The sequence below is a fragment of the Chiloscyllium punctatum genome, chromosome 49 (genome assembly GCF_047496795.1).
Source record: "Chiloscyllium punctatum isolate Juve2018m chromosome 49, sChiPun1.3, whole genome shotgun sequence".
Lineage (NCBI taxonomy): Eukaryota > Metazoa > Chordata > Chondrichthyes > Orectolobiformes > Hemiscylliidae > Chiloscyllium > Chiloscyllium punctatum.
The window spans coordinates 59,537,370-59,561,090 of NC_092787.1; the positions used below are offsets into that span (position 1 = coordinate 59,537,370).

The 23,721-nt window shown below is 40.3% G+C and overlaps 1 protein-coding gene across 2 annotated transcripts in view; it reads right to left on the bottom strand.

The window, feature by feature from the left end:
- Positions 1 to 23,721, bottom strand: part of whrna (whirlin a) — a 225,643-nt gene that overhangs the window by 68,650 nt on the left and 133,272 nt on the right. For both annotated transcript variants that reach the window (XM_072565568.1, XM_072565567.1), the window contains exons 7-8: positions 8,410 to 8,622; positions 3,412 to 3,618 (exon numbers count right to left, since the gene is read on the bottom strand). In XM_072565568.1, the coding sequence (XP_072421669.1) occupies positions 3,412 to 3,618; positions 8,410 to 8,622 (420 nt within the window). The remainder of the gene's footprint in view (positions 1 to 3,411; positions 3,619 to 8,409; positions 8,623 to 23,721) is intronic.

Sequence of the window (23,721 nt, forward strand, 5' to 3'; positions counted from 1 at the left end):
TGATAAACTTTCATCAGAACTGAAGAATGTTCTTTGTTTCTGACTCCACAGATGCTGTCAGGCACACCTGCTGAGTTTGTCCAGCCTTCATGCTTTTATTTAAGATCTGCAATGCTCATTGTGTTTGGTTGGTGAATATATTGTTTATATTTATATTTATATATAGGTCCATAAAATATGTAGGTAGATAGATCTTTTAAAGTTGCATCACAAGTAGACAGTGTGGTTAAGAATTAGCATGCTCACCTTCATTGCTCGGGTCATTGAGGATAAGAGTTGGGACATCATGTTGTAATTGTACAGGATATTAGTTAGACCATTTCTGGAATACTATGTACGGTTCTGGTTGCCTTGCTATAGGAAGGATGTTATTAAATTGGCGAGTGTGTAGACAATATTTACAAGGATTTCGCTGGGATTGGAGGGTTTGAGCTTCAGGGAGAGGCTGGATGGGCTGTGAATAATTTTTTAACTGGAGCATTGGAGGTTGAGGGGTGGACCTTTATAGAGATTTATAAAATCATGATGGCCATAGATAAATAGCAAAGGTCTTTGTCCTAAGGTGGGCAAGTTTAAAACGAAGGGCATATTTTTAAGGTGAGAGGAGAAAGATTTGAAAGGGACCTGAGGGCCAACGTTTTCACACAGAGAGTGGTTCATATTTGGAATGAACTGCCAGAGGAAGTGGTAGATGCAGGTACAGTTACAGCATCTAAAAGACATTTGGATCGGTACACAAATAGGAAAGATTAAAAGAGATATGAGCCAGATGCAAGTAAATGGGGCTAGTTTAGTTTGGAAAGCTTGGTCAGCATGGATGAGTTGGACCAAAGGGTCTGTCTGTTTCCATGCTGTATGACTCTATGACTCTGTATGAAAAGCTGATGGGTTTGCGGAGATAGTGCCAAGTATAGACCATTTGGTTTCAAGCAACTACTGTCAGTTGAAAAGCAATAATGAGGATAACTTTCAGAGCAGGACATTTTTTAAACAGGTTTCAAAGTCTGCTGTTGGTTGACAGTATGTGACATTCCCACAGCAAGTCCTTCCTCCTCATAAACAAAAAAAGATACAGATGTCTGGTGTCCTTTTGAAGCAATATTCCTCTACTCTTCAAGTACTCTTCAACTCACAAAATACTTTGAAGTATAATCTTAACATCATAGACACAAACGTTGAACATTTACTACATGTAAAGGGGATTGAACAGCGCATGATTTTAAGTAGCAAAATAGAAAATGTGATTTTTTTTTCTAAAGATATTAATTAAAGATTTTGGAAAATGTGGAAGATAATTGTTCTAAACTGCAAAAGTTCCCAGATATTCTGAAGTATCACACAGATGGAGGTTTAATATTACACTTACATTTTGTGAAAAGACAGATTATGGAGCATATTACAATTAGGAATAGCTTCATCAAACTGCCTTGCATGAAATGGATTCAGTGTCAAAAATTAATGGGCAGGAAATTCAGTTCATACTTTGAAGATTTTTTGAGGGGAGAACGATGGACTTAAATGCTTGTGTGGTTCAAAATTGCACTGAGGATCTAAATATTTCAGTATCTGGCTCCCTGATAATGTTGTACCTACAGTCACACAATTTTAATGGTCCACAGATTCCAGGAAACTTTGGTGTGAGCTGCTCAGGCCCTTACGCACAGTAACACCATAATTTACTTGTATTTTTGTTTCACAGAACCACGGTTTTTCACTAAGCAGCTGCAGTGCTGTGCTAAGATATATGTCCTTTTACCATTAACAGATGTGTTCCTGATCAGAATAAAGAAAACACAAACTGACAGGAGAAACATGCAAAATCCACACTGAGACAAACAAGAGAAACCCATTAAAAACAAAGATGGGCTAGTTATCAATGGAAAGCAGGATGTGCTGCACACAAAAGCAGCTCCACAGCACTCAGCATAATGAACACCCTTTACTATGGAAACCACATCACTTGAGATCACACACAGAAAAGGCTGTACCTCCATAAGGTCTATTAACCATAACAGGCGCTCCTGTAATAATCACATTTCAATGGAAACAGAAGGTAGACAAAAAACCATATTAGCTCAAAGTGAGAACAGGCAACCTGATAGGTTCATCCTGCAAAGTGCACTCAAAGACACGTAGTGATAATATTTTTTAAAAATCAAGAGCAAAGTGGGAGATATGCCATGTTCCAAATTATTTTCACAAAAGTGTGCTCCACTCAAGTGAAAAAGAGTGAAAATAATTTTACATCAGAAAATAGGCAAATCTGAACTTTTCACAAAAAAACCCATCTGCTGCTGTATTTCCTTTGATGCCAAGAATAAAACAGCAAAGCCCCAGTCTCCTATGAAAAATCAATTTTTCCAGACATATATAAACACAGATGAAAATGAAATCCTAGATTTGTTAGTCACTTTCCTGCTTTCTGCAGGGATTTCTGATCTGCCATGACACACACCAGCTGTGCTGATGCACATTATGGCTGCCAGCCAATCACAGACTGATATAACAGTTCTTCTGATGCTTCACTGAAAAGAATGTACATTTCAATAATTTCAACTTGAAAAGCTGAAGTAATGGGCTCTGCAGCAAACTGGATCAACCTTGCTCTCACAATGGGTTAGGTCACAACTTTGGGGAACATTACACAACAGCTGATGGGCAAATTGAAAACCTGCTTGACATCTCTCTCAATTTATTGGTGTCATTGCAACAAGGTTAATTTTGCAGAAAGGCAAATTCTACCCCAATAAATGGCTTCTCCAGATCAATTCTTAACTTTAAGGTGGAGCAAGGTCTTCAATAGAAACAAGTTTATAACATTAACACTCTGCTGTAAATATGTTTGCTAATGGATATGGTTACCATTGAGTAGAAAAGGTAAATGTTCATTGATTTTGATTATGCCAGAAATAGGAATGAACCAAGTCTGAGAATAAATTGAGTATGATGGTGGAATACTGGAGGGAATGAGCTCAGAATGGGAAAAACTAAAGATTAATGCAAGCTATGGATCAGGAAGGAACACCATTGGGATGGAGCAAACCAGATTTTGTTCACAATATCCAATAGTGACATCTAAGAGGTATATGCCACTAAACCCAAGCTTACTCCAAACACTCTGGTATTGTTAGTTTGAGGGAGGTATGGTTAATTTTGTAAAAGTTTTGGTTGTTTGGTTTGGATTTTAAACAATATCTGCCTTTTTTCAATGGTCATAGAATATCTTCAACCAGACTGATGACTTAATGAAGTCAACATTTGGATTTAATACTCTGTTCAGCATTAATATGTATAAAACATTCGAGCAAGTGTTTACATCAGAAATTCTAAGTATTTCAGCAGGTCAGCTTTAAAGAATCATCTAATTGTTATACCATTAAGCAATGCATTCATCTTATTCCAGAGACTTACCCGGGCTGAACTGAGAGTTGTAGATGTGAAGTAACTAACAGAGGATGAGGCTGTGTCTCCATAAGACATGACAGAGTAGGAATCCGTGCCTGTGCTGGAATTCTGGCGAGCTTTCATTGACGCAATCTCACGTTTCAATACCATATTATCAAATCTATCCAGATCTTGAGGGGAGATTACACCTCGAACCTCCGAAAGCAAGGAGAACTAACAAACAATAAAGAGCAGGTTTAGAATGTTGAATGTGCAGTATGAGTAGTGACAAAGTGAAAGCTGCAGTTTTCTAAATTTTCGGAATTGTCTTATTGTATCTCAGTATAGCCCTTTCTGGAATTTTTACCTCATCCTCTTTTTATTCATCTCGGCAATGCAATTTTACACATTGGCTCAGGAGGACATCAACAATTTGTGCCTGAATGCTCAGTTTGCACTCCTAAAGGACACAGTTCTAAATCCAGCCCAGGGCTTATGAAAACATGATCCTCAATCTGTAAGAATTAAATGTGAGCAAGAGAGCTATTTGCAATATGAAATCCCATCTCTTGAGATTCTGCCAGAATTAAAAGAACACTTTATTCATAATGCTTTAACGTGTTACTTTGGAGATTTGAGGCTATTACTATTTCCAACTCATGGGCCAAGGCATAAAGGGGAGGTTATGGAGTAGTGGTTGTGTTACTGAACAAGTCATCCAGAAACCCAGCCTCCTGAGACATGGGTCTGAATCCCAGCAAGACAGATGGTGCGATTCGAAATCAATATCAATCTGAAATAAAAAATGCTTGCCAAATGATGACCATGTTGATATCAGATCATAAACATATATTTGGTTTACTAATGCACTAATGGGAAGAAAATCTGTCATCCTAACCTGAGCTGGCTTACACAATTGTGACTCCAGACCCACAGCAATGTGGCTGACTCTAAACTGCCCTCTGGGCAATTAGCGACGGGTAATAAATGCTGGCTTAGCCAGTAATGCCCACATCACATGATCAAACAAAAACAAAGACTTGACCAAGTCGAAAGCAAAATGCTCCAGATGTTAGAAATCTGAAAGAAAACAGAAAGTGCAGGAGAAGGCCAAAGGTCTGGCAGCATATGTAGAGAGAGAAACAGAGTTCATGTTTCGAGTCTGATATGCCTACTCTTTCATTCGGAAATAGGGTCATACTGGACCTGAAACCATAACTCCATGGATGCTGCTTGAGTTTCTCCTGTACTCTCTGTTTTATTCCTGATTAAGATGTCAGGAGTATTGATCAAAGCATGGCTGCCCACCTGACCTCTTGCCCTGCGAGGTACTCAAGGAATTGAACAGTTGGAAATTGTGGGAATACATATCACAGCATTGTTTGGGCTACAAAGATGACAATGTTAACAATGAAGTTAAAGCCATCCATGCAAACATTGGCACACATGGGTGGCATGGTTGTTCAGTGGTTATCACTGCTGCCTCACAGCACCAGGGAGCCAGGTTCGATTCCACCATTGGGCAACTGTCTGTGCAGAGTTTGCACATTGTCCACATTTCCGCATGGGTTTCCTCTAGGTGCTCTGGTTTCCTCCCACCGTCCAAAGGTTTGCAGGTTAGGTGGATTGGCCATGCTAAATTACTCTAAGTGTCCGGGAATGTGCAGGTGAGGTGAGTTAACCATAGGCAATGCAGGGTTATAGGATAGGGTGGAGTGGCTGGTCTGGGTGGGATGCTGTTTGGAGGGTTGGTGGAGTAGGTAGGCTGAATGTAGGGATTCTAACACTCATCAGGGTGGGTCACACCAGTGGAGAAAGAGACAACAGTCAGCATTTCAGGTTGATTATCTGCCTCTGTCAAAAATGGATATGTTTTGGTGAAAAGTCATCGAACCTGAAAGGTTATCTCTGATTCCATCTTCACAGATGTTCTTCAAGCCTGCTAAGCATTTTCCAGCATTATCTTTGTTTCAGATTTCCACAACCTACTGTAGTTTACTTTGGAAAATTCTAGTGTTCAGTCTCACTGAACATCCTACTGCCAAGGTTAAAGAACAAAGAATAGTACATCACAGGAAAGGCCCTGCAGCTCACAGAATGCACTGATTCACAATGCCTTTCTAAACAATAAACCTTTTGACTCTCAGTGGTCTGTATCGCTCTGTTCCTTTCCTATTTATAATGGGTGAAAAAACAGTGAGGGGTAGGCATATAAATTCCCAACCTATAGCTCCAGGTAGGGAACAGCTCTGCTGGTGGAACTGTATTTATGAAATGTTCTATTTGGTGTAATCATAGAAACATAGAAAGCAGGAGCAGGAATAGGCCATTCAGCCATTCAAACCTACTCCAGTCTTCAATAATGATCATCTACTTTGATGTCACCTTCCCACTTTATCTCGATACCACTTGATGCCTTTAAGATCTAAAAACAAAACCTCTTCCTTAAATATACGTAGTGACCTGGCCTCTGTACTGTCTTCTGTGGGAGTGAATTCCACAGGTTGGCGACACTGAGTGAAGAAATAGTCTAACCTGTATCCTGAACTGTGACCCCATCCCAGACTCTCCAGTCAAAGGAAATGTCCTCACTGCATCTAGAATGTTAGAATTTTATATATTTCAATCAGATCCCCTCTCATCCACATAAATTCTAGTGGATGCACACCTAGTCAAATCAAACTCTCTTCATGCCATCCCCATCCCTCAATGGCAAATATATCGTCTCTTAGGTAGGGAGACCAAAACAGTACACAGAACTATTCCAGGTGCAGTCTAACCAAGGTGTTGTATAAGACATCTCTACTCCTGCACTCAAATCCTCCTCCAACATATCATTTGCCTTCTAACTGAGAGTCTTTTACCTAGGATGATGATGTTGGCTTGTACGAGGGGGCATAGCTGCAAATTGAGGGGTGATAGATTTAAGACAGATGTCAGAGGCAGGTTCTTTACTCAGAGAGTGGTAAGGACGTGGAATGGTCTGCCTGCCAATGTAGTTAACTCAGCCACATTAGGGGCATTTAAACAATCCTTGGATAAGCACATGGATGGTTATGGGATACTGTAAGGGATGGGCTTAAATTAGTTCACAGATCGGCGCAACATCGAGGGCCTAAGGGCTTGTTCTATGCTGTATTGTTCTATGTTCTATGTTCTAACTGCTTGCTGCAACTGCCTGGTTGCTTATTTTTGATCACTTTGTACATCCACATTTCCTAATATGTAAGCATTGATACTATTCTGCCTTTCTGTTTATCACACTGAAGTTTATAACTTCACATTCAGCCACATAATACAGCATCTATCATGTCTTAGCCAACACACTCAACCTGTCTTGATTTACAGACAAGGAATAATTTCATCATGCTGCCGTGCTGGTGTGGTTCATCAGAAGACGAGATTATAAATTAGAGATGAGTTATAACTCCTTTCTCTAACTAACATTTGCAGCGGAGCTGATTTAGTTAAGTCAGAAGTACATTCAATGGAAATGCATTCAATTGAGGAGTTATTTTGTGGAATGCCATGGCTGTTTGCACAAATACCAGGGTTGCAGCCCTTTTCCCGTCTGCTGTGTGCCAGCAGGAGAATTGTACAAAATGACCTATTTGTTCAAACGTATTCTGGGGAGATGGCAAATGCCAGCCACTCTGCTTTGCCCCACCCTACCTTGGGTGTTGTGAGGTGATGGATCATCTCCTCGAACCGATGTCAAGTAGGAAATACAAAGCAAGCTGAGTTGACCAGGAGTGGTTGGGTTTAGATTCATATGCACTAGAATTTAATGCTGACTGATGACAACTGAGTTTTATCCAGCCCTTACTTTATATTCCAGAATAGCATACTCATGTCTATTTTGATTTGAATTTCAAACAAGAATCCACCATCACAGAACAAAAACCATCAAAACAATTCTGCACAGGAACACTTCTGATATGCTGATTCCTCCTCCTAGGTAGTTACTGACAGACCATTGAACATTCAAAAAGTGAAGAAAAGCAAGACAAGGACATATTTTGGGACATGTATTATCTGCCCTCTGACAATCCTTGAAATATGACGTTACTTTATCTGGCTTCAGTTTATAAAAAATCAAGTTGATAGTTCTGCCTCTGTGAAGGTATCTCTTTAAAGGGATGTTTTAGTTTGTTGTTCAGCTGCTGTGTCCTTTCACAGATGTACTGAGAGTGCAGCCAGTTCCCATGTTTTTCTTTTATCTTGCTATCTACTCCAAAGAATTTCTTACAATTGTCAGAAAAAAATGTGAACTATATTATTTTCTGTACATATTTTCACAAAGATGGAGCTAACAGAAGCCCAACCCAGGCTCCTTTTTCATGACCAACTAATGCATGAATTTGTTTGATGCAGAACTGGCTTTTCTGCAAGTAAAAGTAGTCCCCAGAAGAATCAACTGAAGAGGCACATGTAATCCTGCTTTTAATAGGAGTCGCATGTTCTAGAGATCCTGCCAAAACTTTAATGAATTTGCAAGTATGTGCGCTCAACATTTAAAACGAATACATAGAACGCTGGAAGAACTTGGTTAACATTTTGAGTCCGATATAACTTCTTCAGAGCTAAAGAGTCACACTGGAATTGAAACTTTAGCTCTGTTTCTCTCTCCATAGATGTTACCAGACCTGCTGAGTTTCTTCAGCATTCTCTGTTTTGTTTCAGATGTCCAGCATCCATAGTATTTTGCCTTTAGCCATAACATTAGAATTTGTCAAGCACAGTAGCAGGTGAGTTCATTTTAATTACAACTTATTTGCTCATTTTGCTTGTCTAATATTGTTGTTACTTAAATAAATTGGAATTCACACATTTTCTAATGATACAAATTCAGGCAATGATGTTAACTCATGTAAGTCTCCAAATGGACAGTTTTCTGCCTTCAATCTGTATGATAGGTTTTTGCTGAAGCAGTAATTTGAAGATGCTGTGGCTGAACAAACACCGGTTCTTTTTGTCAATGTGCTTGCTAGAACATCACAGTATGAGCAGCATTTAGTAACGTACCTTTGCATGTGTGTTTAGGAGTTCGAAGAGAGCCATAACCAAGGCCTGAACAGTTATATTGTTTTCCTTGTATTCATCAAGATAATAGGCCATAGTTGTCCGCTCATGTTCGTTAAGTAGATGCCGGGCCTGTTCATCCAGCATGGCACGTGCCTGGTTCACTAAACTGCTCAGCATGACCTGTGACCCCGCCAATGCTTTGTAAAGTGTAGGCTATGTTCAAGCAGAGAAAAGAGTCAATTTAATTCAAGAATAAAAATCACTGATACTTAATCTCATCTGTACCTCTTCAAAGATAGTTTATGATAGTTCAATCCATGTCCGCCATAAGATTATAAATTTATTATCTGGTTAATGACTTTCTGATGTTTTATTTATTTACTTCCTTAGAGAAGGAATTGAGGCACAAATGAGGCAATTCATGAAAAACTGAATGACAATTACTCTTCCAGTAGTATCTGAAATAACTGCACAGAGACCGGTACTCCATTGCCGAGTCACCCTTTATTGATTTGGGCTCTGACCAGTCAGCTCAAAGTCAGTCTCTAGATTGAGGAGACCTGCCGAACCTCCTGGTTATATCTGTCAGCCAGGGCTCCTTGATTAGTCCAGGTTAACAATTCTAGTCAAGGATCTCATCGTCAATGAGAGCCACCTGGTTTCAATCACTACAGTATCCTTTGTGGAAATCCAAAGCATGTCATGGACTCTTTTTGACGCACAACCATTTTAAGCCTGATAACAGACGGCTGTGTTAATAATGTGTGAGGACTGTGTTCACTGTTTTTTGTCATTTACATAAATTACTTGGATGTGAACATAGGAGGTATAGTTAGTAAGTTTGCAGATGACACCAAAATTGGAGGTGTAGTGGACAGCAAAGAAGGTTACCTCAGAACAACAGGATCTTGATCAGATGAGCCAATGGGCCAAGGAGTGGCAGATGGAATTCAATTTAGATAAATGTGAGGTGCTGCATTTTGGCAAGGCAAATCAGGGCAGGACTTTTATACTTAATGGTAAGGTCCTGTGGAGTGCTGGTTCATTGTTGTTTGAAAGCGGAGTCTCAGGTAGATAGGATAGTGAAGTAGGCATTTAGTATGCTTTCCTTTACTCGTCAGGATTTGGAGGTGCCGGTGTTGGACTGGGGTGTACAAAGTTAAAAATCACACAACACCAGTATCTCTTACTCCACCACCTGATGAAAGGGCAGCACTCTGAAAGCTAGTGCTTCCAAATAAACCTGTTGGACTATAACTTGGTGTTGTGTGATTTTTAACTTTATTGGTCAGAGCATTGAGTATAGGAGTTGGGAGGCCATGTTGCAGCTGTACAGGAAATTGGTGAGGCCATCTTTGGAATATTGTGTGCAAATTTGGTCTCCCTCTTAAAGGAATGATGTTATGAAACTTGAAAGGGTTCAGAAAAGATTTACAAGGATGCTGCCAGGGTTGGAGGATTTGAGCTACGGCAAGAGGCTGAATAGACTGTGGCTGTTTTCCCTGGAGTGTCAGAGGCTGAGGGGCGACCTTATCAAGTTTATAAAATCATGAGGGGCATGGATAGGGTAAATAGAAAAAGTATTTTTCCTGAGTTAGGGGAGATTAGAAATAGAGGGCATAAGTTTAGCATGAGAGGAGAATGATTTAAAATGGACTAAGGGGCATCTTCTTCATGCAAAGGGTGGTGCATGTGTGGAATGAGCTGCCAGAGGAAGTGGTAGAGGCTTGTACAATTATAGCATTTAAAAGGCATCTGGATGGTTATATGAATAGCAAGGGTTTAGAGGGATAAGGGCCAAGTGCTGGTGAATGGGACTACATTAGGTTAGGATATCTGGTCAGCATGGATGAGTTGGACCGAAGGATCTGTTTCTGTGCTATGCATCTGTATTACTCTATGACAGACAAAATGAAGAAGCACTGCTAAGTAAGCAAGATGCTATGAAGTGGGATTAAACTATATTCATATAACCAGTAATTGGTAAGAAGCAATTACTTTTATTGCAAACACCAACCTATTGCACAGCACTCAAAGCACAAATTAATCTCAACTCAAGCATTCAACAGGACAATGAAATACTGCATATTCAATATCTTTGTATTATCCACAATATAGAGGACTGTCTTATAGGTTCATAATGAGGTAGAAAATGCCATTCACTACAGCTATTTGGTGGATTGTGGTTTGCTTCAAAAATATTTCAAAAGTGAAGGTAAGGCACAAATGAACCTATTACCTCATATTCCCTTCTCCATCATACTAAGTGGCACACACCCAGTTAGCACCTCTCTATGTGCACCTGTCTGAGACAGAGATGGATTATAGAACTGCCTTTATTTCAGGGTGGCTCAGGAACCAGTGCATTTTATTGTCACATGACATTTGTCAAATTTCAAAACTGATTTTCAGAGTTAATACATTTGGTAAAGAAAAATAAAAAGTGAAAAACTGTTTAAAAAAAACTGAAAACAATTTGTTTTCAGAAAAAAAAGTATTTTAAGTGATTTTACCTAATAGACACAGAGACAAGAGTGTTCCTTGACATAGCAAATAAAATGTCATAAAATGAGTCAAGGCACTTCACAAAAGTGGCATCCGACAATGTTTATCACCAAACCACTGAAAGAGCCATTTGAAGAGCTCCTTGATGTACTTGCTAAGTTTGAGTATCTGGTGAGTTTAACATGTGAGAAATCAAATGATGAGGCAGACCAATTTCACAAAGGGGTCCCGCAACCAACACTGCACCCTGAATTAGCTACAGTTATGCCTTTGTATAGTTCTGGTACATGCTCTGGGCATTTAGTAAACAAATAAGGTGACAGGAAACTTTGAACAAAGTAGAGGCATGCCAATGCTACCTGCCACTGGACACTTTAAGACGTAATTCATACTTGAAAAATGGATGTGGCATGATCCAATTTCTATGCATTATCCACACTCAGGCTAGTCTTAACTCTGGTTAATAAGTGTAAAGTGTACAATATCAACACAGCCTTCCGGTAGACAAGGCTTCTGATTTTGATTTCCACCAAAGTCAACACAGATCAAAGCTGAGAGGGATTTTTAATGGGTGAATGAGCCATCAGATTGCACCTACCACCATCAGTCAAAGTCAAAATGAACCCCACGCAATTCTCTGCTGGCAACTAAGACTCATACATGTGCAGTGCTTATCTTAAGGTATCAACACAGAGACTGCTAGGAAAATGTAACATAATAGTGAAGCCCCTTCCAACCTGGCACCACACTGGAAGCCATGATGTTGAGGTGCCGGTGAAGGACTGGGGTGGACAAAGTTAAAAATCACCCAAAACCAGGTTAAAGTCCGACAGGTATCTTAGAGTCATAACCTGGTGTAGGGTGATTTTTAACTTTGACCACACTGGAACATTGTTGTCATCAATGTAACAGGTGCTGAGTATTGTGTCATTTCACACTCAATCTCTATCGCCTCATGGCAGCTTCTTCTATGTAATTTTATTACCCAGGTTAAATCGTGGAGTGTCCCAGATAAGGTAATCTATAGAGATGCATGTCAATATTTTTTCTTAACACTCTGATTATGCAGATATTTTTTAAAAACTGATTTATTGATAGCAGATTGAGCAAGTGAACTAATCAGACTTAAGCAAAAGTGGGTACTGCAGATGCTGGAGATCGGAGTCAAGATTAGAGTGGTGCGAGAAAAGCACAGTAGGTCAGGCAGCATCCAAGGAGCAGGATAATCAATGTTTCAGGCAGGAATGAGGAATGAGGCAGGAAGCCTCTGGGATAGGAGATAAATCACCCAAAAATATACAAGCTTCTGTTTTCAATCTCATTATTTTAACCTTTTAGCACAATGAGAGTGTTGGATTTCAAGATATCTGTCAGGGTTGAGTGCAAATCAATTTTGTGCCATTGATTCCATTGGAGAGAAATATTGTCACAGCAGTGGAAGATAGCCAGCCTCCATGCTGTGTTGGTTGAGCTGTGGAAACTGTGAAAGATTTCCTCTTCTGACAAAATGGTAAAATGTCCTCCAGTGCTTCATTGATGTTGCTAGAAGCAACTAATGCAGAGAATTTTCTTGCAGAATTTACAACATTAACTTCTGCTGAACTTATGGTGATAGAGAGAGAGAGAGAGAGAGAGAGAGAGAGAAGCCCTTATCAAATCCTGCAAGACTGTTCTCCAAAAGGATTTGACTGAAATTTTACAAAAATGTGGTAATGATCTGCTGCTGTTGAAGCAGAGGACAATGGTAACAATGGCAGAATAGCTTTCACCCTCTTGCTTGGCACTGAGTTCTGCAGAGATCAGTGACCAGCTTCTTGTTGAATGATACATTTCCAGACATTTCTCCTGATTGAACTGAAGGTCAGAAACAAGTTCTTCAAAAGGTTGGTGCAGCTGCCACGAAAAGCCTGTCTCTCCATCTTTCTGTGCACAGCTTGCCCTCTCTGCAACCTCTGCTCCACAATCCTGTCATATCAAACAGCATGGGGAACAGCAGTGCAGTGTCGGGAGATAATGGAGCAAGCTCTTGTCACGTCTGGCAAGAACCTCTGTTCAGCCTGTCATGATGTAATGACACCCCCTTCCAAATTCAACAACTCATCACAATGCCTTCTAGAACTTCCTCCCAGGATTCCTATATATGCAGTTGGCACAATGGTTTGCACTGCTGCCTCGCAGCACTAGGGACCTGGGTTCAGTTCCACCCTCAGCAACTGTCTGTGTGCAATCTGCACATTCTCTTCCTAGCTGCATGGATTCTCTCTGGGTGCTCCAGTTTCCTCCTAAAGTCCAGTCTAGATGTGCAGGTTAGGTGGATTGGCATGCTAAATTACCCCTAGTGTCCAGGGATGTGCAGACCAGGTGGGTTACCTGTGCTAAATGTGGGGTTACAGGGATAGACTGAAGGTGTAGTCTGGCTGAGATGCTCTTTGTAGGGTCATTGTGGACTCAGTAGGCTGAATGGCCTCTTTCAGTACTGCAGGGATTCTATGATATGTTACAAAAGTAAATGTGAATCAAAACAGACTCCCTGTACGTAAGGGTCACTGGCCTTTTAAATAGCACCAGTGATGAGGGTGGGGGTTCCTGGTGTTGCATACAACATTTTGGAATTTCCAGCCTCTATCGTGTCAGTTCCCATGGTAGTACAATCAAATGTTTTGGCTCAAATCTCACATTCTGCCATTTCTAATCAAGTCCACTTGTTACATGGTGTAGTTTGCCATTAAGTGTTATAAGTAGATTTTTGATCTATCCAGCGTGCGCGCCCGCGCACACACACACACATTCATAAAAACACACACATACATATCATAGACATCAAGGTATGATAACAAAGCAAAAATGCTTAAAATTATCCCACCCGTAATTGGAGAATTGATAGATAGTGTGATGAAATCACTATTCATAGCCAATGTAAATATCTGACATTTCTGTTATTAAGACAAAGTTGTTTATAAATTTAAAACTAATGCCTTAGGCAAAAGAATTGCACATAAACAGGTTAAAATCTGCATTATTTATACAGGATCTAGATTTTTGTGCAATGAGAATAAATGGAAAATTACTTGCCCCATTACAATTCTGTGCTTGGATGAGGACCATGTTTACTTTGAGTTAATGATATTGTGCAGTTATCTAAGTGATTCGCTATTTGGTCTGCTATTGATCTGCATAATAAATTTGGAAGAGATAATTGATTTTTCTTACTAATTGGGAGGATAATGAAAAAGTAAGACTATTCATTCATTATTTATGAATTCTGTAGTTCCATATTAATTTAACAAATTAATTACTCATTCATTTCGGATTAACGTTTTCTTACATTTCAAAGCCTACCTGCCTAAAACAAACAGCTATTCTGACTAAAATATCGAAATGGAATTTAACTAATTTACTTTTGTCATGAAATCCTCCAACTCTCTGCTTAACAGTGCTAGGTAAGTACATTCATTGTATGCATTGCACTGGTCCTGGAAGATGATCTACTACCAGCTTTTCAGGGCAACTAAGGATGAACCATTTCAACAATCCTTGAATACTGAAAATGATGAAAAATGAACACAAAATTAATGGAACTTTACGAAAGCATTACATGATACTTTAGTAAACAGGTCCTGTTTTAAGTAAGTATTTGAAAGTGGGGATAAGATAAATATTTGCACTAACACAAACATAGCTGAGTGGCTGGGAAGAATATCATTGTTAAGCAACTTGATGCCAGGAATGCATTGATACATCAAAAGGGTGCATGGCTCACATATTGGTGAAAGATGATTTTTGAAAGTTACTGAATTGATTCATGATGCATTTTTGTCTCTCAGGCTCAACTATCCTTTGGAATTTCAGACAAACATGGGCTTGTAACAATGTCTATTTTTTAAAATTCACTCACAGGATATGGGTGTCTCTGATTAGGCCAGCATTTATTGCCCATCGCTAATTGACCAGTGGGCAGTTAAAAGTCAATCACATTGCTGGAGGTCTGGAGTCACATCTAGGCCAAACCAGATAAGGATGGCAGTTTTCTTCACCAAAGGACATTTGTGAACCATCTGTGTTTTTCCTGAACAATTACTAGATCCTCAAGTCCAAATTCTTTATTGAATTGAAATGCTACCATGGCAGGATTTGAACATGGATCCCCAGAATATTAGCGGAGTTTCTGGATAAATAGTCTAGTGATAATACCACTAGGCCGTTATCTTCCCTGTTACGGAGTGCAGTGTTGTTGTTCTGCTTCATGATAGTGGCTTCTACACTTTGAACATTTTATTCCATATAACAAGCAATGATCCAGACATAGCCGTGAGCATTGAAGGGATGGTGAGCACCACTGACCTCAAAAAAAGACTTTCCGCCAAGATTGAGTGATCCCTAGCCACTGAGTTTACCTTTTCCCGACATCTATTTGATTCTGCTCAACTCTAGCAGACTTCAAGCATAGATGATGAACTTTGTCCTGCTCTTAACTGTTTTGTTTTCATTTTAATTAATTTGATTCCCTCCACCATTGGAGAAGTGTCACATAATAATGTATATTCACGCTCAAAAGTGAGAATTCTTGATTGTGAAGTACATACAAGCCCTTCACAACTTGACACTTGTTTTGCAGAGTTGCTTGGTCGCATACCTTGAATCTTAGGCGATATCACTCTGGAGAAGGGCTTATGCCCGAAACATCAATTCTCCTGCTCCTCGGATGCTGCCTGGCCTGCTGTGTTTTTCCAGCACCACATTTTTCAAATCCGATATCACTCTGGACCCTGTAATTGCACGGCTGCTGCTTGTAAAATCAATTGACACTATTTGATAATATAGTGATACTCAACTCTGTGTTAAGCCTAAAATTAGTGAACGTCAATTGATATCAATATCCTCTGTTGCCAAAAAGCCATGTCTAGATTACCTAGTTGCACTATAAATGACTTCGGCTTTTCTTTTATTGTAAGCCCTTTCACAAAATGAACTTCCTTGTGCTAGCTATTTGTCTTCTTGCTGCTCTGTGACATATTTTCTATTTCTTCTTCTAACAATTAGAAAGCTATAATGGTATCAGTTATAATCCAAAATTAAATATAAAATAAATTAATTTGTTTGGTTGCTGATTAATATCTTGACTGGTACCAATTTTTGTATCTTAAAATTTGTTTTCTCCAAGATATCCAATGCTGTGTTTAGCTTGGCCAATCCTGGAACAAAATCTTCAGAGCAATATTACTTCAAATGCCATGCCTTCCTAATGTGATAACAATATTTTGTGCTTGAAAGGCTCTTACTTCTGTGGTATAGCAATGTTGCTGCTGTCTTCTGTTGCACTGTTCTACTTGTGCATTCAAAATGAAGAATCCCTGCACTCTGCAAGTAAGATGGATGACTTCCTCCTTTTGCAAGTAAATGGACAATCACTGCCTTTTTGTGGTTTCCATAGATGAATCCCACCAATCACAGCATTAATAAATGATCCTCATTTCCTTAATGGCTTTACTGACTGAAACTTGCTGCTTACAGCGTTGATAATGATTCGTGCTCCTTTAATGGCTTTATAAGATAGATTAATGGTTTTTCCGAGATGATTCCTGCTGTGCGTGGTTTAAATCAATATGTCCTGCCACACTGCAGCTTAAGTAACAGTTTCCTCAGTTTGTCTGCAGCTTCACTAGTCTCCTAACCTTCTTCTTCCATTAGACCTTATTTGCTAAAGGCTTCTAAATTACCCTTTCAATGCTTTATTTCTGGCTTCAACCATTCCGACATCTGCAACCCTGTTTTAAATTCTTCTGTGTCCTTTGACTCTCCTCACTGTCGCCAGAGATCATGATGCCCACTAGTTAGGTGGTAAGTAGTTTGCTCACTTCTAACTTTCCCAGCCTGAAAACTGTACCTTTTTTTTGAAAGTTTTCTTTCATCCACCAGCGATTTCATCTTTATTCATGAAGCCTCCAGTGGTGTTTGGCGGAACTTCAATTTGGGATTGTTCTTATAGATCATTGATACCCAGTTCAACCTGAAAGTGCCTTGGTGTGACAAGTGCTTCACCTCCATGGAGTGTGAACTCATGTTTCCTGTTACGTAACCCTTACCAGCTCTAAAATGTTTTTTTACCTCGCCTGTAGGTTCTATCTTTGCTGAATCTTGCAGCAGGTTTCCCTTCTGTGGGAGTCAGAAAAGTTCAGCTCTTCCAGCTGCTGCTTAACTGCACAAACAGATGACATGGACCACATATTCGACTGGGACAACACAATGATCATAGGACAAGCTCAACAGAGGACAGCCAGAGAATTCCTACAAGCGTGGCATTCATCCACGGACTGTATCAACAAGCACAATGACCTGGACCCAATATACCTGCCACTACGACAAACAACCGGAACAGGTAATCGGAAGCAGCAGGAACAGAACCAAATAAATTCCAGAAGACACAGTCCAGCAGCCCTTCACAGAAAGCTCCAAACATATCACCTAGACAAGGGATAAAATGTTTGCACATCAACTTTCCAGCTTAGCGAAAATACCCACAACCACAACAATTAACACATGAGCTATAAATCTTTACACAAACCTTGACCACAAACAAGGCTTCAAGGTGCCTGAAGGATGTTGAGATCTCCAAAGGTGGCAGCAGTTTTTTTCTGTCCTAAGTAGATTCTGCACCATTTGCCCCCATGTTGTAAAATGAAACCTCACCATTGGTCATCATGGCATGTAATTGTGGATTTGCTGCTACCATCCTCTTTCCTCGTAAGAATCGACATGGCTTGCTCGTTCCAGTGTGGTAGAGGAAAACCATTTGGTATGCAAATGAAAAGAGATCTTTTCCAAACCAAGCTTATAGTAACAAGGTCAAAGTTGTATTGTCATGTTAGACATTGTTACTAAGAGTAACGACAGAGACTTCTTTTGTGAACTAAAGCTGTTCTTCTGTTCTAGTCCTGGTAGTATTGGGTGGTGTTTACCACATTCCTTGACATTAACTCTTTCAGAGTCCTACACCCTTATACAACAAACACCTGACCGGACAAAAGGGACAACCAATTCTGGTATCATACCATCATTGATTGCTCTGATGGGAATATAAGGTGTAGCCAATATTAACATTGTGGTAAAAACAATGACTGCAGATGCTGGAAAGCAAATACTGGATTAGTGGTGCTGGAAGAGCGCAGCAGTTCAAGCAGCATCCAACGAGCAGCGAAATCGACGTTTTGGGCAAAAGCCCTGATGAAGGGCTTTTGCCCAAAACGTCGATTTCGCTGCTCGTTGGATGCTGCCTGAACTGCTGTGCTCTTCCAGCACCACTTAATCCAATATTAACATTGTGCAGATTTCTAACAAAGATTGATAACCAGAAAGTGTAGACTAGAGTAAATGAGGTCAGTTCTGATCTCAACATCACACACAATCTAGCATTAAAAGGTAAATGTGGGAACTGATAAATTATAAAATGGAAACTTTGGAGCAGAATTAATTGTACAATACAGTTTGTGTTTCTAGAAGTAAATGGTTTCATTGCCAATGGCCCTCTTTTGGTGCCTTTATCCAAAGGTGTAAAAAAGAAAATGATCTCACAGCTCTGCTCAAGGCTCTGACACTGTTAATCTTCTCGTGCATCCATGCTGTTTCCAGTTGATTAATGTCCACAGTTAACCACAGTGTCAGAGATGAAACTCACTACTTCTTTTGAAATACAACACCTTTAATTAGACCACATTCTAGGTAGACTATACAGTCCCTTATTTTGTATTTACACCAGGTGCCTACATACTTACAGAATGTTTGTCATGTAAAACTTTAAAGAAGAGAAAGAGTGAAAAAGGCATTTTGTTGAATATTACTTTAAATTCCAAGTAATTTCATTGTGAGTTGCACCTTTGAAAAGGAGGACATGGCCAATTTTCTTGAAGGTCCTCGAGCCTATACCATCTGTGCCAGGTGTCCCGTGACCAGTGAGTGCTTTCTATTTTCATTGTCACACACAGAGCACTGACCTGATTCCTGACCTACTGGACCTGAAACCTGTCTTCAATGATGTATGGAGCTGTATTGTGATGGAAGAGGATAGACTGTGTGATAAACTTGAAGGGAAAGCAGAATTTAGCAAAAGGAACTAAATAAAAATGAAAGTAGATTGTGCAGGTTCATAGCTCCTTGAAAGTGGAGTCGCAGGTAGATAGGATAGTGAAGAAGGTGTTTGGTATGCTTTCCTTTATTGATCAGAGTATTGAGTACAGGAGTTGGGAGGTCATGTTGCGGCTGTACAGGACATTGGTTAGGACACTGTTGGAATATTGCGTGCAATTCTGGTCTCCTTCCTATCGGAAAGATGTTGTGAAACTTGAAAGGGTTCAGAAAAGACTTACCAGGATGTTGCCAGGGTTGGTGGATCTGAGCTACAGGGAGAGGCTAAACAGGCTAGGGCTGAATTCCCTGGAGCGTTGGAGGCTGAGGGGTGACCTTATACAGGTTTACAAAATTATGAGGGGCATGGATAGGATAAATAGAAAAAGTCTTTTCCCTGGGGTCGGGGAGTCCAGAACTAGAGGGCATAGGTTTAGGGTAAGAGGGGAAAGATATAAAAAAGACCTGAGGGGCAACTTTTTCACGCAGAGGGTGGTATGTGTATGGAATGAGCTGCCAGAGGAAGTGGTGGAGGCTGGTACAATTGCAACATTTAAGAGGCATTTGGATGGGTATATGAATAGGAAGGGTTTGGAGGGATATGGGCTGGGTGCTGGCAGGTGGGACTAGATTGGGTTGGGATATCTGGTCTGCATGGGCGGGTTGGACCGAAGGATCTGTTTCCATGCTGTACATCTCTATGACTCTGTGACTCTAATAATGACCGGCCAAGGAGAGATTAATTAACTCATCTCTTATTATAACAACTTGTGGAACAGTGCAGAATAAAGGCAGTCTCCTACAAGCTGAATTATCAATTTGAGTTCTGTAGTTAAGTTGAGGAATCAAGAAGAGACCATTGACTTCTCCAAAATAAAGGAAATAAAGTTAGCAGCAGGTCTTTACAGCCAGTTTTGGAGCCAAATGTCCACTTGTCTTTTGAGTCATCGATGATACGCAGCACAGTGAGATAGAAAGAAATGTTTAAGAAGAACAGAGATGCAACTCTGAACAAAAATAAAACCAATGAAACAGGCATCCTTATTCCAGTTGGGTTTTTTTTTCATTCAGTTTAATCAGGTTTTTCGGAGTGAGTCTCCAAAAAGGCCAAGTGAGATTTACCCCACCCCAATGGTTCTCCTCTGGCTTGATTCTATCCCCAACTTATCACACATCATTCCTGGAACAACTCGCCACTGCCAAGAATTAACTGGCATCGCTAGAACTCAGTCCTGCTCCGTTCCTGAACTTTGACCCAGACATGGCTGTCGAGAGAACTTTGGCACCCTGCTTTGTAGGCAGGCACCAGGAGATCATAGATCATACCGAATGGGGGGTACAGAGGTGGAATGATGTCAGACCATGCCAGCTTGATCTGAGCTTGCTGCCTGGATTAGTAGCCTAAGACATCTGGAGGAATGCCCATCAGTATTGGAAGAAGATTTTTCTCCACTCTGCCAGGCTAAGTCAAACATCCTCTCTCTGATACCTCACTCCCTCTATCTCTGCTACCGTACCCACCTCCCAGCAAGGATCATGCTCTGTCATTCTCACCATTACCTGCGACATCTTCCCTCGTTTGCCATCATCCACTCCAAATCCTGACATCACCAATGCTACATGCCCTCTGCACTGCCTCGTCACTTGCCTGGAACATGTCTAAAACTGTGCCACAAATAACAGCAGTGCCATCTGCTTACATGTCTTTCAATGCTTGCCTCTTTGCCATTCCAGGAGTCAACATGGGTGATGAGCTGTCCAACTTTCAGCTCCTCACCCCTTACAAGGAATGGCTGACTTACCTTGCCCATAGTCCTTGCACTGGTCTAGGAGGCTGCTTTTGACTTATTGTGCTTGGCAGCCTGACTGGAAGCCTGCTGAAAATGTTCCTGGCTTTGTGTCTGTGATGAACAGCATGGTAATATAGCAGTTCTGTGAGCCTGGTGCCTCTGGTTGATAGGCAAAGGAGAGAAAGACGAGGCAACACAAGTGCCAAGCAAGGCAAGGAGTGATGCTGTGAGTATACAGGCTCAGAGTGACTGAACACTATGATAGTAAGTGAACAAACCAGAAGCCTGGTCCAGTTGATCAACTGGTTTTGAGTACACATTGTCCTTGATGCAACACCATAATGTTGATTGCTATTTCACCTTGAGGTGAAGCATTGAAATACAGAAGCATACTGTAAATGGACTGAAGATTTGCCAATGACTGTGGACATTGGATGCATGTGGCTGATGCCCATTGAGCATGCTCTGAGAAGTTGGTGCTCAGTGACTTCCAACGGGGAAGTCCTTTGGGGCAAGCATTAAGTTGAAGTCACCAGGTGGCTGCTCTGACTCCCATGTCGAGACTTATTGGCATCTAGTTTGCTTATGACTGGTGGTCAAATGGGAAACTGCATAATAAAGAGGCGAGATTTACGATTAATAAGGTCATTAACGAGCATTAATCTCCCTAACTAGGCAACTTACCAATGGCTAGCAAGAGTCTTGCCATGCCCGTGCTGTTCTATAAAAGATACAGTGAGCTGTTCCTGACATTGAGGGAGACCTCATTGGACATTTTGCATGCATCTGCACAGTCCTCACCATAAACCACATCATTCAGTTCCCGACAAGATTCTGTTCTAAGACTAATGGGAAACATAGATGACTCATCTGTCCCCTTCATGACATAGAGCTAGTCTCTCAACTTCCTCACCCAAGACTATTTGATATCTTCAAATACAGTGGAGCTTCATGCCGTTGGCAACATTAACCATTATCTCTGACAACATCTTGCCCCAAGCTCTCTTCTTACTGTTATAATTTATACATTCATGTCAAAAATTACATTCACCACTATTCCCATCTCCTCCGGATCCCTGACTTTACTGATTCAGGTTGTATGGAGGTCTCATAGTTCTTCCACTTTGTGTTCTCTTTAGACTTGAAAGGTTGGATTGTCTTTAGCTTGAGGTTTCTTGATCTTGATTCTGACCTTGATAAAGTATTGCCTGCAAGCCCTCTCTCCCTGTCTCTCTCTCTCTCCCTCCCTTTCTCTCTTCTTGAGAATCTTCGATTTGTTGGATTCTTCCTGCTAACCTAAGTAGTTGGTCCATTATCTAATTTGGTGGATCTTTAAACTCCTGAATGTCTTTGACAGAGGAATTCTACCCTGTTGAATCTAATAGTTGCCCCATAACAAAATCTGGGGAGCATTCATCTCATGAACTTCCATCACAGAAGACAGCTGCTCATTGACAGGAAGTTCTTGCATTTTTTGTGGTATCCTGCATTTCTAAATCAGGAGATTTCTTCATTTTACGTGTGCGCTGAATCTATGGACATTGGTCTGGCTTCCATGGAGCTGCATGCAGCTCAGTTTCAGGTTGTGCAAGCGAATCCTTCTGCTAAACTTGCCGCTTGATCTATGTTGACCAATGTTAACTCTTTACTTCAACTTGTTGAATTAATTTGGATGTCCTTTGTTCTCCCTTTGTGGTCGCTGTATCAGGGCTACATGCCACATTCCCATCTCCAGTCATATCAGTGGAATGGTTGTTGGTTAGTGAGCATTATTTCTGTCATTGTCACTGATAGTTCTGCTCTGGAAGACAAAAAATTGAATGTTCCTCTTGAACTCATGTAGTTTCATCCACCAACATAAATTCATGCCTGCAATAATGATTTGCTCTGTAGACAGTTTTGCTCAGCACTTAACTTAGCAGTTTATCAATGAGCTGAGAGGGTTGGTATTGATAATTCTTGTTGTATTTGCTTTGAATCGGAAAACCTGCTGATTTCTGACATCTGAACGTTCTTCACTGATGCTACGAATGGGAAATCCTTCCATCACTCCTGTATGGTCACAGATTTCCTTCACATTGACAATTTAAAATAGGTCTCTAGTGCTATCACTGGTAATATCCATGGATCCTTTCTTCTGTTTGGGTTCTGCGATGAGCCTAAGAAGCCCAATGAGATCTTCTACTAGTTACCCCTTTACTGGTTTGACAAGAACCATTCATCTCTGCACCAGTTGTTCTCTGACTGGTTTCTCTTTGAAAAGACTTAGTATTGTTTGGTTTCTCTTGACCTATTCACTGTCTTTCAGAATGAGCTGAACACCTTTTGCTACCTTAAAGATGTTGAGGTGGAGACATGTGTGCACCTCAAAAGTTTTAGTTATAAATCACATATATATTTTCAGCTCTTTCATACTTTTCATGCTGTTTGTAAATAATTTTAATCTGAGAGTTATGCCACCCAGACCACTTTATTTCATTTCTGTGCATGGTAATTTCTAATCTTCAGCCATGATATTCAATCTTATAGATAGTGGCACACAATTCTGCCATCAAGATTAAAATTAATAGGATGTCCATTAACAAAAATAACTAGTGTCAACCTTGAGCCACCACCAGTTGCCCCAAGGAGTGCACTGGGTGTGTATTCTAATGCTGGTGGTCCTACCATATTAATATTTTTTCTATGAGCAGACAAATGATATTTTACTGCACTGAAACTGCGTTCTACACCTTTTGCAATTTGGTTGAGATTGCCGAATTAAAAATTTCAAATTAATCCTTTCAAGCAATGAACACCAACTTAATGAATAACATCAGATCTTACCGGGTATAATCAAGAAAGAAATTCATCTCACAAAACAAATTCAGCATAAACACCTGACACAAAAGTTAAACTT